General features: G+C 38.2%; 1 protein-coding gene across 2 annotated transcripts in view; it reads right to left on the bottom strand.

The window, feature by feature from the left end:
• The window catches only part of LOC140227048 (galactosylceramide sulfotransferase-like), a 173,213-nt gene that overhangs the window by 73,840 nt on the left and 86,289 nt on the right, over nt 1-13,084 (bottom strand). The window contains exon 1 of one of the 2 annotated variants that reach the window (XM_072307480.1): nt 10,063-10,177. The exons of the other annotated variant lie outside the window; for it this stretch is intronic. Within the exon in view, the coding sequence (XP_072163581.1) occupies nt 10,063-10,088 (26 nt within the window). The 5' untranslated portion in view covers nt 10,089-10,177. Of the gene's footprint in view, nt 1-10,062; nt 10,178-13,084 lie in introns of those variants that run through there. 2 annotated transcript variants of the gene reach the window in all.

Below are 13,084 nucleotides of genomic sequence, written 5' to 3'. Positions count from 1 at the left end.
TATACTTCAATAATCTTTGGTATATTATTCGTGTCTCCATGTATTATATGGACGTATGTTAAAGGCGTAAGTTACCATTTGCAGATGAAAAAAAAAAATCCAGCATTAGTGCTTCAAGATAGTTCTAAAATGTGAGTTAGGGATAGAAACAACACCTGTAAAAATCTGAATCCGTATTATCCATGTTAAGTACTGGCAAATACACAAAATGTAAACGATAGTTATAATGAACAATATTTCCAGACTAAACCGTCTATACAGTTATAGTTTATTACGAAAAGTACTGATATCTCCTTACATTTTAGGCTTTATTGCCAAAATTTTATATGGTAGGATGTTTTGTGATACAACAGACCTACACATATGCATCAAAATAATGTGATATCGTGAAAATTTTTAAAATCACTGCTCCCAAAGGTTAACTGGACCTTTAAGGCGTGTATATAATGCAATTGTTATACTAATGTAATACTATTGTTTGTTTTATTTGCTTCATGCCATTCTACCCTCTTGTACAAATTGTCAGTGTTACTTTGCATTAATGTTGTAGTATTTATAATAGATAGAATGAAAATTAAATGAAATACTTAAGGGCATTTTAGCAAACATCATCCAAACTTAGATAAAATGAAAATGAAATGAAATACTTTAGGGCATTTTAGCAAACATTATCCAAACCTATAGATGCAAGAGTTGCATCATATACATTGGTATTCAGAAGCCTCGTAATATATCATTAAAAAAGATACAACACAATAAAGAGAGAGAAAGGAAGAGAGAGAGAGAGAGAGAAGAAAAAAAAACATTCAGGCAGACAGATAAACTAGGTTATCCTAAATCTGACTTTGGCACCCAGACTGGCACCCAGACTGTCAAAATAATGGACCAACTTTTCCCCTGCCCTCGAAATCCAACGTCTGCCCCGAACAAGCGTTAATTAGACTATACCTGATCGTGCTGATTCTCCCCAAAGTGAACTTGTCATGCGATAAGCGCAGAATGCATGCATGTGTTTCATAAGTTCTGTGCTAGTTTTACTGTTCCTAGAATATCATTGTCAGATGCAAGCAACTATTCCCCTGTGCTTCTAAATGAATGTCAAATTTTATCTGTAACAGCAGCATCATAATTTGAATTATTATTATCATTGGTGTTTTCATTAATCACAATAATAAATACTATGTGAAAATCATCATCTACAAATTTAACAAACATCATCTTGTTTTTCATTTACGTCAATGTTGGGCAATTCGTCAATCAGTTGCATCAGTTTGTTTGCAATTTAATACATCATCAGTGATCAATGTATGAGAGCAGTTATTGCGTAAAGTATAATATTGATAGGCATTTCTTTATAATACTTTATTGTTCTGTTCATATTTGTTGTGTATAGTTTGATGCTGTGTTGCAGTAAGCGTCATCCGAGACGAGGAGTTTTCAGGCACGTTCATGCTTATTAATGCGGCCGCATATCATTATCGGTCGGGTACAGGCACATGCATGTACCGGGGCGGGAATATCGGAAAAAGGGTGCCGAAACAGTAAACGAAAAAACCCACCTTCGCGCCCTTGGGCCATTGCGGAGGGTGACTTCACATCTGAGTGCGATGAGAGAAACATGAGGTAGCCCACTGCTGTGGTGCGCTTGCCTCGCATTTTTTTCCTTTTCTTGTGCATGGCGTGCAATAGGGGGGACGTAATCTACTTATTACCCTGCCAGACGTGCGCATGTATACGGCTTGCTCACGGGAGTTCGGTTGCAATATCGCCGCGTATTCACTATACGACACGACGATGAATCTTCGCCTCCCTCCTCCCGCCACCCAACCTTCTCTTTCCTCCCATAAACCCCCTCCCATCTTCCCTCTCTTCCTCTTTTCTGAACAGGGAGTGTTGGTCTATTTCGACAGTGAGTGTAATAGAGGGCAGATGCGTGTATATTGGCAATATGGAGAAATTGACAAAGTTGTGTGAAAGTCTGACTATGTAAATAGTAATGGCAATCGCTGTTTCTCAACAGCCCAGGATGTAAATGTCCCCTGTATGTTGTCAGTAGCTCTTCTTTTTTAGGGGGGGGGGGGGGTCCTAGTAACTAATGTGCTGATCTATGTGTATGATTTCGATTACTCTTCACACGTCACATAATGTTTGTGCATAGCTAACATACTTACATAACACTCATTATGGTACGGATCTCGGTTGGTGTGGGACCCTTTTGCCGGTACCTGCCGTATATATTTCTATGAACTGTGACGTAGGCATTGCAGCATGATGTTTCCATTATGATATGTTTATATACGCATAAGGTAAGCGAAGCGGTGATTAAAAAGTAGAGGAGAAATCATGCAGTTTTCAGAGTACTTTCATCTTTGCACATGAGATTATTAATCGAAGAGACACGGTAATCCCTCATAAACTCATTGACGGGGGGTACAGTCTAGCGGTTACATCGCATAGAGAGGGGGGGGGGGGGAGAAACCTGAAAAAGCAAAGTCTAAAATGCTGACGGCAATAAACTTAAAGATCAACTGCTAAAAATAGGTGATGACTGAAGAAGTGTGATAGTGATACATTGCGTAAAATATCACCACTGTTCAGTTCGTTGTATACATGTACTCGTGTTCCGCTGAAATCAGGTCTGTTTGTGAGGCACAGTGTAGCCTCGCATTCAAGCTATAGGAACGATCCGAATAGGCACTAGCTCTCGGAAAGAATGAACGTCGCACTCCCTAAGCGCAGTGCAAGCTGTGCACATTTTTTAAAGCCCGGTGTGCCTTCTCTGCATGCATAGTGATACGTACAACCGGGCAAGCGGCATCTGGAAATCAGGGGTAAATCAATCGAAGATCGAATTCCATCAACCCCTTCGCCACCGGGTGCTGTCCGACAGACTCGGCAGGCCCACTGCTTGCAAATCGTGCACTGACCTACTTTACATCGTCGGGGACTTCACGACAATAAATTAAATCACCCTCATACTATCCAGCGCGTACCGCTCTTTGCATGTGCACCGGTTGAGAGGAATCAAACCCACGACTGCTCCTGTTTCTTTGTCGAATGCTGCACGAATGTAGGATCGACATGCATAATAAAACAATATCATAGTGTCGATCCAACCGACAAGTGAAGTTCCCCCGACACAATAAATACATCAGAACAAAGAATTATTGAAGGAAGTGAGCATGAAGAATATATGCAGAACTATAAAAGGGCTGCTTGTGATTGGCATTCTTATCGCTCAGATTAGCAAGGTAAAGAAAAAAAGAAAGAGATATATCAAAATGCATGAAGGGGGCAATATAATCCACAAGGTAGCGTAACGGTTGCGTGAAGCACCTTTACTTAAATTACAGTTATGTTCATAATTCATGACTTGAATGAGTGGCGTGTTCCATTGCACTTCTTATTTTTCAAACGAAGCAGTGTTAATATCATCAATCCCTTAGAATTCCTTATCTGGCGTCAAACTGTACTTCGTATAGTGAAATAAACCATACATGCTTTCGTTTTGAGCATAAGATTTTATATTGGTTCGACAGTGACGACAGGTACATCATAATAATGTACATCAATTTAAATGAGAGATATCGCTAGATACATTATCTAAAATCAACGAAACATTTTTCGGTGTATAAACTGTAACTTCCTTCAGAAAAAAAAAAAAAAATTCCACTAATTGATCTTGAGCCATGGCATAAATCCTGTGTAAGAAATGATCCGATGTATAACAATAGTATTATTGTCTTGAATGAAATCGACATTCCTCTCTTCATGATGTCAGAGAGCTCCCCCCCCCCTCCCCCCCCCCCCCCCTCCGGCAAGTAGAATGTCTGTGAAAGAGGAAGAGGTGTAAAATACGTGGTTCCTTCAAATGAACATCCGTGAGCACGCACAGGCACGTGCTGATAATAAAAAACAAAAACCGACCGTTACAATAAAAAAAAAGCTTTTTAGAACTGATGCTTGGACATAGGATTTCGTCTTTCCAGTTAGTGTCAAGTTTCAAGTTTTCAACGTGTAATGTCGTAAACACGACTAATTAATGACAAAACTCACACAATATGCATGCAGACATCACCCCCCCCCCCCAAAAAAAGCAAGCGAACAAAAAACAAACAAACAAACAAACAAACCGAACTGAATGCATACACATCCAATCATTCCAGATGGTGAAAGAATACGTAGGGAAGGGAGACTGTTATGCAAGGGAGTAGATTTGGTGATTTTTGCAGCCTTAGGCCTTGAACGAGCAGCTATTTCTTATCAAAGACTGTAAAGATTTAAAGTTTATGACAACCTAAGGGCAAGGCGTGAAAGGGGGGGGGGGGGCTAAGACAAACGTAGAATAGAGCCTGGGAAATGAGGGCGAGATGGGTGAGGAAGGAAAGGGAAATTAAGGGTGAATACGAGGCAGAAATTAAAGTGTAGCATTTTGTTGATAGCTCACGTACTTATGACATGAGATACATTTGTATTTCACCCATGATATTCTTCTAAACGCGAACATGCTTACACGTATACCCTCGAAGCATACCCTACTTAACTCTATTTATCTCAGTGGTGGAATTCACGACAATCCTACAGGGTACCAATTATAGTAGCTTTTCCTCTATATATTGCTTTTATGACAGAGTTTTTTATTTATTTATTTATTTCATTATTTGTCATATGTCAAATGAGATACATTTGTATTTCACCCTAGATATTTTTCTAAACCCTAACATGCTTACACGTAACCTCGAACCATATCCTCATACTTAACTCTATTCATCTCAGTGGTGTAATTCATAATCATACAGGGTACCAAACATAGCAGCTTTTCCTCTATATCTTACATTGCTTTTATGACAGAGTTTTTTTTTAATTTATTTATTTCATTATTTGTAACTTGTTGTCATTTGTTAGTTCGTCTCACAGTAATATAGGTCTCCCAAGAATATTCTCACGGCTGAAGATATCACCGCCTATAAACGCAAGGATACAATATATTCATAACATGAAGTCATCGGAACCCTTCTTTTTTTTTCTGTGTCTGCAGCCCGTAGGGTCCTATATAAGCGGGCTAATCGACTACATTAGTTCTAATTTCACTCATTAAGCTATAGTAATAACGTTTGGCCTATACAAAATTTATCTTAGAAATGAGAACGGATCGTGCACAAAATACCGTAGCGAGCCAAAGACTTTCGGAGCGAAGTTGTCTAAAATAGGGATCAAAATAATGAGCTACAATTAACATTTACAGTAGAATTATGCTTTATCCCTCTGTTACACTTCCATGACGGTCATTAACCTCATTTTCTTTCCCGAATTGCAAGCTTTTTTTTTTTCCACTGAAAACAACCACTTATACACACCGTTCAACATGATGTATACACAGATAATCGCATCTGTATTTTACTTTCTGATGTCTTTCTCGTAAATGTTTAATAATCAAACTCCGTATATTGCATGCGAAGACGTTGTAAGGGAGCTTTTCACGGAAGAACTGATGCATCTTCATATAGCAGTATTGTAAGTTGTACATCTTTTCGCGGCTTCTGATTTTTTTTTTTTTTTTTTTTTGCCATCACGGCCACGTGCCTGTAAGCGCTTTGACACGATAGTCTTCGTTGATTATTAATGATCAAAATCCGCACCCTTATACGGTCCGCACCCCAGTGGACCCAAATGACTACTAGTTCCACAGTATAAGAAGCAATTCAGAAATACATTATACAACAAAGATTGTTTTAAATTATTAATCCTCCTGCTTGGCCTCCTCCCCTAGCTCTCCATCTCTTTTTTCCCCTGCCCATCTCAACGCGTCTCGTCTACTTCCTTATCTTTTTTCTTTCTCTCTATTTCTCATTCTCATAAGGGGAGCTGCAGTTTTGTTTTTTTCAATTTGAACCATTTTTGTAGACTACATGCTTTTTCACACGTCCATTTACAGCTTTGGCCTACGTAGTACAAATTGGCCTTTATTATACTTAAATTCCATCACTTCCGTTCTAATTTGTGTTTCGTATTATAAAATTAGCTGCTAAAACATACGTTTTCACTACCTTTCACTTTACGACAAAGAAAATGCCACTGTATTGTTACGATCATTGTAGTTCAGTAGTACGTTTGTTTCTTTTTCATTGTGAACACAAGGGAAAAACAAATTTCAACCAATCAAATCACCCATAAAAACAAACAAAAACAAACTCTTAAATGTAGTATTTGAGAAATAGTATCAATTTTTGTGCAAAACTATCTCTTTAGTCTCTACGAAGGGTTCGAGGGCCTTGGACACGTCACGAATAACATAAAAATGATAATGATGTATCAATCTGTAAAGCGCGCAACATCTAACTATATGTTTTGAGCTAGAAGAGCTCCTATAATGTGCTAAACAATTATGAACAGCTATCTTTAAAAAATGTTTCAGTCTTGACTTAAAGAACGCTGTTCATTAAATTCTGTTTTTAAGACGTACCAGCGATTGTTGAACCTCCTAAAGCGAGTGTAAACACAATTATGTACGCAGAAGATACCAACCCATGGATAACTACATTACACACTAAAAAATAAAGGTTCAAATCTGCACCCTATTATTTGTCCCTATAGCAGCACCCTGCGGTGCACAATTGCACCTTTTATTATGCAAGTAGAAAATTAAATCTCTTAATATTTATACTCGTACCTACAAAGATGCAGACATATCCATCAGAGTGTAAGTTTGATCTTGCGAGTAAAACCTTGGTACTCGTGGTCCAAATTTTCAATTCACAGTGTATTAATGTTTATGGTGCATGTTTGCACCCTTGATTGGCACAAAACTGAGGGTACAAATTCGCACCCCTGCAGGTTAAAAATTCAGCGAATTGCACCTCTAAGGGTGCAAATAGCTTATTGGGGTGCAAAGTTGTACCCTATAGGGTGGTTATATAGCGACAATTTGGGGGTTCAAATTTGAACCCGTATTTCTTAGTGTGTACACACCTTCGTCAAAATCGCGTAATGACTACTTTCTATCATATTGGACGTCACTATATAGCAAAAACATTGATTGTATACAGACTTTCGGGGAAATGCTACGGAACACTTTCCCCACTTTTACCAACTCAGAAAATCATAACAGGCACTCATTTGGCTCCTAATGACAACCATCTTCATAACTCTCAGGTTCGTGGATCCTCCCCATCCCTTAACCTGTGAAATGGTGGAATATCTTTAGGTAACACAGGATCTGGTTATAGAAAGTCCATTTTTTGATTTAAAAAATAGTACAAATATAAATTCAACAAATGTAAAACCCCAACATAACACCTCAACACGAAATGAAACAGTTTTCTCTATTAATGTAAAACAGCTACTTTTACTCTCATGTTGAAGTGTGATTGTATGGATAGCTCTTTCAAAAGGTAGAAATCACCTTTAAAGGAGCTGAATTCCTGTCCAAAGAGGTTAATTCACACAAAAGGAGCGAAAAAAAGTAAATGAAACAAACCATCCAGTTACTTCACTCGGAAAGGAACGGTTTCTACATTCCCAGACAAGTAAGTTACGTGAGACATGTCTGAAATGTGATAGGGTATTGATATCATCATAATAGTTACTAGTTTGGCTTTACCTATAGACATATAACTAACCAGCCCTTGATTTATTTTTGTGCAACATTTTGGAGTCCGCTTTATACGTCAAATCAATCCAAACAACATTCTGTCGTATTAATTGTGTAAACGTACCACATGTCTTGGTAATTTTTATCAATGTGGGAATGATTATCATTCACTTCGTCTGCGTTATAAATCACGTTTATATACATTCTGTTAAAGGAATTTCCGCATTCACATTCAAACAACTCTCCGTTGCCAAGCGGTAAAGAGCTATGTCAGCACGTATAATACGATAAAAAGTAGCTATATTCTTGTCCGTATTTGATTCACGCTGAATAGGACTGGCAAACGTGAAGAAAAACTTACTGTGCCCCAAAACAAACAAACAAACAAACAACCGAACAAATAAAACAAAAGCAAAAAAAAAAAAAAAAAAAACTCCCAAAACAACAACAGTGATCAAAAGAAAAAAATCGTGGCGATTTATTTCGCTATATTTCATGAAATTGCATTTTTGCAGAAAACGGAAAATCATGCGCTGGAACATAAATTCAAACAATTCTCACGCTCATGATAGTCAAGTTACGTACACTTGTGTAATAATTTGATGTGCACGTTTTAACCAATTAAAACAAAAGACAGAAAGATTTAATGAGGATTTGAAACAGAGTGAGAATTCTGAGCGGACAATATCACCTCATATCATTTGCACGTATTTGTATTCAATAATACCCCTTTTTTTCGGGGGGGGGGGAACAAGTAAATATGCATTATGTGTTTTTACAACCTATTGTATCTTGTCTATAGTGTTACATGGGTGGTAGATGTTGTTTTAATAAACCTGTCATGCAAATAAACATATATATATATATATATATATATATATACATATTTGGAAAATGACAATGTATAAATAAAAAGATGATATGAAAAAGAGCGTAATAATTTTCTTACTCTTTAGCTGTCTAATTTTAGTCCGAAAACTACGAATCTTCTACTGTCTTGGTTTTATAGCAAAAAAGAACTCAACTACCCATGTCTCGCCGGAGGAGAGAGCAGCAGATTGTGAAGACATTTTGCCTTAAGCGCTTCGAACAATTTTGAAATGGTGAGAAAGTCACACCGTTATAAATTGAGCGAATTTCGTTGGAGAAAAAGTGCTCAATTGCTTCGCGCGTTATACTGCTCTTACTGTTTTGATTTCCAGAAAAGGAAAAAAAAAGAAAAAAAAAGCGGGGTAGCAATTTTTGAAATTGAGCCAAAGATGGGCCAAGAAAAGGGTCGCACTAAAGTAAATCCGTAAATCGTTTTCCAAAGTGATAACTAGCAAAGCAATCAGGGTTGCAGTTTATTTTGATACCACTGAGAATGGTTCAGGTGGGTACCCTTCAAGTGCTATGCCACTTTATGCCTAAGTCGACTTTGATGAAATATAATTATGATATTGCGTAAAATCGAACAAACAAAATGGTAGAAATGCATCCGGTTCGATGCCGATACCGTTTTCTATTTTCAACCCACGATAAGGAAAGGACACATCTATTTAATTAAGGCTGGTGTGCAGGCCCATGGGAAAGTTCTGAGCCGATGGCAATTTCCTCGTCCAAGTCTCGATTACTGTGGTTACGACTTTGACACTTTATTACCGTTACATGAAAACATGAAGAACGGTTGGAGTCTTTTTCTTTCAGTTCATGATCAGTTTTAATTATGACTTTTAGAATTTTATTTAAATTCACTATTTCTTTTTTAAAAGACAACGTGAACAAGGAGTGTTTTAAATGGATGCAATGCCTGTAAGGCTATAATCTTAGTAATCTTAATAATCTTAGTAATCTTGTAATATGTAGGTGTTTATGAGACGAAAATCTAAGGCTGCCCGCTGATTTGAAGAAATGTTAAGAATCGGAGTGCCTTTCTGCAAGCTTTTAACCCAATGCCTTTTTCACTACTTTTTTTTTTTCTTACAAAGCAGAGCATAGTGAGCACAGTCTACCTATATAGGAAGCATCAAAATGTTGCGGGCACTTACTCTCTAAAAAAATCGAGTGAAAATTTTCACTCTAAAAAGAGTGAATACAAAAAAGAGTGAATTTCGAGTGAAATTGGAGTGAACTTTGAGTGAAAATGCTCATTTTCACTCATTTTGGAGTGACGTCAAGGATCACTCGAAGATTTAGGAGTGATCCCTGACGTCACTCCAAAATGAGTGAAATGAACATTTTCACTCAAAATTCACTCCAATTTCACTCGAAATTCACTCCTTTTTGTATTCACTCTTTTAAGAGTGAATATTTTCACTCGATTTTTTTTTTAGAGAGTAGCATTTCCCTGTTGGCTGCAATGTATAAAGCTGCATAAGATCACGCCTTAGCAAAATCTTGGTCGTAATTTGATAGACACTTGCATAACAGAACCCGAGCATTTACAGCATATGATACATAAATGACTATTGTGTTATGAGTGGATCACCAACCTTGTGTCTGAGGCCTGACACAGCATCGTGTTCGGAGATGCCACCAGCTGCCACGAATGTCGTCCCCCGCCAGTCGGACGACGTCCACACGACCAGGACAGTTAACAGAGTCGCCAGGGACCAGAAAACATCGCACGGGCTTCGAGGATTTGGACGGTTCCGACATGGTGCAGCATTCGACGTCCTACACGGGCCCCCCGACGGTGTCGCGATTCGGCGATGGGTCGACCCTACACACCTGACACACAAACGGGTGGTGCGCTCGCTACAACGCCATGTCCTCGAGGCGTTCGACAATGCAGCCGCTCTGTACACGACCTTGGAAGTAGAATATTGCCCGATTGTCAAGACACTTGCGTTGACAATGATATGACCAACGCTGATGCGTAACACAGCTGGCGTAACGTCCGCCCTCCTCTCCTAGTGCGCTCACAGTGAGAAGGAGAATCTTGCGTGCTTTCGTCTATGCTTCCTCAGAATGACGCACTCTCGTGAGCAATCGAGACTCCTGTCAGGGAATCTGAGAAGGAAAAAAGGAAGAAGAGAGGGAGAGACAAATGTGAGAGATAGGAAGAGAGGGGAGAGAGTGAGAGAGGAGGGGAGGGGTGCAAAGCGGTAAAACAATGGCGGTTAGAGACAAGCGGGAGTGGAGAGGGACTGTACGGCTCGAAATAGGCATTGCAGTAAGCTCCCTGACGCACATTTTCTTACTTCGGAAGTGAAGCAGTCAGGGGGTGCAGATTGGATGCAGGCCTACATCGTATGCGCACTACGTGTTTGTGTGTGTTTGTGTGTCAATGTCTGTGTGCGTTTGTTCTCATCCTACTTCGAATGTCGGGCGTTGAGATGTCACAACACTATCTTATCCGCACTTTAAACTGAAAATGACAGTGAAATGACGAAGGACACGGCTGTACTCCCTCATTACTCAAGGCACATTCTCATCTTACGCACTTGGTTAGTGATAGTGCGCACGCACAAACGTACCTTCTTGCTATAGCAACGCACTGCAAAGTATTAGTATTCGAGCAAAGTGCTCATAACTCAACCTGATCGAATTCACAAATTTGGAAAAGAAGCCATTTATCTCATCAAGCATAGAATAATGAAAACAAATAAATGATAATGCTAACAATACTGATGATAATAATATCAACAGACCTTCTTATCAAAACTTCTGGTTCGTTAACCAATTTGGAAAACTGTTAGCCAGAACGAATGAAATTTCCAATATTAATATACATAAATATTATGTACCAAGTTAAATGGTGATGGACGGAAATTATTATAGTAATAGAAACCAACACAGCAAACACACAACTGATTTCCATCTTTGAATTGTATGTTGGTAAGGATACTTCTTCTCTCTACTGCTCGCTGCCTCATTCCCGCGTCAAGTTTCCTGGAATTATTTTGAAATGTAATATCATGGATCCTTACAAAAATCAAATGATTAATATGAAGCTATCACGTAACCAATCACATTACCCGAAGGCCTAGAGTTATTTTCCATGGGAAAAAGAAAACTTTTTAGATATTTTCTTTTCTTGATAAAGTGAAGCTACATCTTCACAAAGCGTGAGATGTTTAAAGGGATGGTACAGTATTGGTGGAGATGAGAATTGGGCTTTAACTTTTTGCGAGATACCAAGAAAACAGTTATTATATAGTACATGGCATACCATTTTAAGAGGAATTCAAAGTTTATTTGATGAAAATCGGGTTTGGAATGACTGAAACATCCAAAAAAACAAAGTAAAACAAAGCGATCGTAATAAAGTGTGGGTCCCACACGTTATTAAAATCGCTCTTTTTTTGTGGATATCTCAGCCATTTCAAAACCGATTTTCATCAAATAAGCGTTGAATTCCTCATAGAATTACATGCTCTTTCATATTTCATAAAAGGTTTCTCATTATCTCACCAAAAATAAAATAAAAAAAGAATAAAAAAAATGTTAGAAACCTGAAATTAGGTGTCAACCAAAACTATACGATCCCTTTAAAGCCGTCTTGATCAAGTTGAATAAGAATAAAAAGGAATCAGCGTAGCATCAAAACTACAATTTTCTATCAGTGACACGCTAATTATTAAAACGCATCTGAGTTGGAATGTGATTCTCCTGATAGTTTACAGATTTATATAATATATAATGTTATATATATATATATATATATATATATATATATATATATATATATATATTCCTTTTTGGTCCATATGGTGACTTATTTCTGCAAAAGGGCCGTGCAAATATTCTAGAAATGAAATTAGATGATTACGAGGTCCACAATGATGAAGATGGAATTCGATATGTCATCTTTAGATGGGATCTGACAAGGAATAACCGTGAGTATAACGGAGTTCCAATAATGGTGTCATGTATGAAATTCCATACAGGCAGTGGAAAATATCCTGTTGAGACCTTTACCAAATATCTTTCAAAGTTCGTCAAGAAATACACCTAGCTGTTTTACGCAGAAACCGAACCCCTTCAAAGCTGCCTGTCCTACCAATGCCTACGCCAGCCTGGATAAAATCAAGACGGCACTTTTTGAGAAAAAAAAAAAAAAAACTATATGGCGGGAGATGATAACTCTCTTAAATCAAGAAAAATGCATGTGCAGTTGTACAATGTCATGCATATTGGGAAATCATTACTCAAGTATAATTTCATTCGCGAAATGCGTGTAGGCTTACTAAACAAGAGAAAGCAAATATTTAGGCGAGTTAATTGTAATATATCCCCCCCCCCCCCATTTTTCGCACATTGTTACTGGGTAATCACCGACAGTGCAAAACGGTAGACGACATGTACAAGGCCTATGTCTTTATCATGCAACGTTACATACGTGTCTACAATGTCCACTTCTGTAATTAATAAAACTTTTGTGGTACAAAATTTGTTAGGTTTTGAGCCTTGCTCCTCCGTATCATCAGCAGTGGCGTACCGTGGGTCAAGACATTGGGGGGCACCTCATGGCAGCAACATCAGAATTGCATAACGGTACAATTAAATGCG

The sequence above is a fragment of the Diadema setosum genome, chromosome 4 (assembly GCF_964275005.1).
Source record: "Diadema setosum chromosome 4, eeDiaSeto1, whole genome shotgun sequence".
NCBI lineage: Eukaryota > Metazoa > Echinodermata > Echinoidea > Diadematoida > Diadematidae > Diadema > Diadema setosum.
This window is presented reverse-complemented; position numbering and strand designations above follow the sequence as displayed.